The 2,986-nt window shown below is 37.4% G+C and overlaps 1 protein-coding gene across 1 annotated transcript; it reads right to left on the bottom strand.

The window, feature by feature from the left end:
• Positions 1 to 8: 8 nt before the first annotated feature.
• Positions 9 to 2,773, bottom strand: LOC111403389 (cysteine-rich receptor-like protein kinase 2). The gene is made up of 6 exons (XM_023031881.1): positions 1,995 to 2,773; positions 1,501 to 1,614; positions 1,222 to 1,361; positions 859 to 1,069; positions 501 to 735; positions 9 to 403 (listed from the first exon to the last, which is right to left on the bottom strand). Exons 1-6 carry the CDS (start codon positions 2,752 to 2,754, stop codon positions 142 to 144), a joined length of 1,722 nt encoding a protein of 573 aa, XP_022887649.1. The 5' UTR covers positions 2,755 to 2,773; the 3' UTR covers positions 9 to 141.
• Positions 2,774 to 2,986: the final 213 nt, after the last annotated feature.

Here is a 2,986-nt window from a genome sequence, read left to right as displayed (position 1 = left end):
AGTCACTAAAACAATATTAGAGACTACTACCCAGGGATGACACTCCTAAACATTATGGACTTTCAGCATCTTGTGCATCAATTTGAGACATTGTTGAAAAATACTACGTCTACAAGTACACGTATAATGCTCGATCAGCTTTCACGGGAAGTTGATACTTGAGGCTAATATGGCTTTTGAAAGGAAGCTGAATGAAATAGAAGTGGTGAACCAAGTAGTACATACAATGAATAAAAAGATTTGAGAACATACAATACTTAACAAGCTGTCTGAGTACTCTAATGCTTTGCTATTGTTGTTCTGCCTGCCAGTGACGATTTCAAGTAGAAGTACACCAAAGCCATACACATCTGCTTTTTCTGTTAACTGGCCATGAGCTACATACTCTGGAGCCATATATCCTCTACATAGTATCAATTTTACAAGAAGATTAATTATTATCAATTTTCCTAGAAGAATCTTGATGAAAGTAATTCCTAGATAAAATGACAAAAACTCACAATGTTCCTGCAATGACGGTGCTAATATGACTTTTATCGTCTTGAAAAGACCTAGCCAACCCAAAATCGGCAATTTGTGCACGGAATCTCGAGTCTAAGAGGATATTACTCGCTTTTATGTCTCTGTGAACAATTTTGGTTTTCGTGTTTTCATGGAGAAAGACTAACCCTTCCGCAGTCCCGATAATTATCTCGTATCTCTTGTCCCAGTTTAGTTCTTTTCCTTTCCTTGAATCTGTCAAATTCAAAATAACAACAGCTTATCAATTTTTTCACTGCCTAACACAGAGAAAAAGTAATGCTACTCATTGTAGAAATTCTAGTCTTGGTTACCCAGAATTTGAAATGTACTACCTACCAAATATAAAGCAATCAAGACTCTTGTTTGGTAAAAAATCATATACAAGAAGACTTTCAGGTCCAGAGCAACTGCATCCTAACAACCTCACCAGATTTTTGTGCTCAATACTACTAATAATGTTGACTTCATTGTAGAAATTTGCTGCTCTTTGTTTGTTGTTAAAGAAAAGTCTCTTTACAGCAATCTCTCTTCCATCTTGCAAAACTCCCTGCAATGACATGAAAATTTAGTATAGATATCACTCTATAATAGTTGGTTTGATTCCTGTAATTGTGTAAATTATACATGTCTGCAGACTAGCGGCATTGCGCTGTGGCAATCCCGCCTAGGCTTTAATGGTGTTTTAATTAAAAAACCGACCTTATACACTGTGGCAAATCCACCTTGCCCAAGCTTGTTGGCTTCATTAAAATAATCAGTTGCTTTCTCAAGTGTCGAATATTTGAAGTTCAAGCTGCTGTCATGAAGAGTCTTCACTAAATTCTTTGCATCATCCCAACCTGGGAAAGTGAAGAAACTTTCGGAAAAAGATGGAAAAATGTGCCGCATTTCTGACTATTCTCATATTCAATAATTTCACATATGATTCAATAACTGCCTTTGACATTTCAAACAAACATAGGCAAAATGCATTTCTACCTTTTCTCTTCTTCTGTATTGTTCTATGCTTCAAAATATAAACCCCAATGACTGCTCCAATAATCAAAATAACAGTCGAACTAACAGCTGCCGCTATTATAACTTCTGTTTTCCCTGCAGAAGTCAGTTTAAAATCATTATCTAGCTAGATTTAAATGAAGTTTTAGCTTCTTAAGAAACACAGTAAGAATCTCTACAATTTAAAGAGAGAGGTGTAGGTAAAGTGCCAACAAAACTCTCCCATTCGTTAGACAAATGGGAATGGTCTTTTGTTTGTAAGAAAATAAGGCTAATCCTAATAGGTTATTTCACAATATCATGTTGAGAATAGCTAGAATTTCCAGAAGAAGATGCAATTCGTTTGATGAGAAATAAAAAGGGATATCGAAAATTCGAGTGGCCAAGTCTCAACAGAAACAATCACAGTGAAAGGGATCGGAGGGAAGAAAATTATTGTAGCAATGCTAGGGAGAAGAACATAAAGTTGTTTTTACCTCTTGAATTTCTATTTCCCGGTATAGGATTAAGAAAGTTGGTGTCTGAATATCTCATAAAGCACCCTGTATTCAGTGCCCGACCCTCGGACCATGGTAAACATCCCAATATAGATGCAGACGCATTTTCTATACACGCTCTGCAAGAACTATCACTTAGTGATCTCCAGCAGTTAGCAAGAACATAAGCGGACTCATTTGATGTCCCAGACACGGGCACTTGAGCCCGTCCATAGCCACTGTTGTTTAGTACTTCTGAAACTGCCTGTGACACAGCCTGTCTTGCTGATGCCTGAAATGCCGAATTCTTTCTGGTTCTATTATTACATACAGCCATGTCGTTTGGTCCAGTATACTCTTGAAAAAAACTGTAAGTCTCAGTTCGCAAAAAGCAGCCATCAAGGAAAAGCGTTGCGCTGTTGAAAGGGTAGCACCGAGGCATAATAGAGCGCGCTTGAGAGAAGCATAATATACATTCAGATGAAGAAAGATCACCATAGCATTGTACAAGTCCATGATCCGTGTCAACTCCTGAGCCTGATTCTGCTACACCAAAATTTGAAGTTGACAATTGGGCACTTAGATTTTCCATTGTCGACACAAAGTTCTGGATAAAAATGTTGTTATTTCTAGCAATTTGGTTCCCGCACGTTAAATTAGACACCTGAGCTCTTGGATCCCCCAATGATGCATTTGGTAGTAGCAGCAGATTAACCAGAGTAATAATGAAAGCAGATGAAGCAGCCCTTGATTTCTTCATTTTCCAATTTGTTTTGTGTTTCAATGTATGTTATAGGGAAAGCTGTATATTCTTTTAATATAGGGATAATTGTAGAAGAAGCTCCATGACTTTTAAACATCAGCAGACTTTTCCCTAACCTTTCATTTGTTGTAGTCGTCACCCTAAATCTTTCAAAACGTTGCATCTGAGGTCTTTTTGGATGGAATCCATCCAATTTACCGTTAGTTGACCTAAACAAGTGAGTTTCACC

This window comes from Olea europaea, chromosome 11 (genome assembly GCF_002742605.1).
Source record: "Olea europaea var. sylvestris chromosome 11, O_europaea_v1, whole genome shotgun sequence".
NCBI lineage: Eukaryota > Viridiplantae > Streptophyta > Magnoliopsida > Lamiales > Oleaceae > Olea > Olea europaea.
This window is presented reverse-complemented; position numbering and strand designations above follow the sequence as displayed.

Bases quoted from the DNA above. Each gene is read 5' to 3' on its own strand.
- LOC111403389 (XM_023031881.1), bottom strand. From the start codon at position 2,754: ATGAAGAAATCAAGGGCTGCTTCATCTGCTTTCATTATTACTCTGGTT. The intron at 1,362-1,500 runs GTAGAAATGCAT...TCACTTTCCCAG, and splicing joins AATACAGAAGAAGAGAAAAG to GTTGGGATGATGCAAAGAAT. The intron at 404-500 runs GTGAGTTTTTGT...GATACTATGTAG, and splicing joins ACCGTCATTGCAGGAACATT to AGGATATATGGCTCCAGAGT.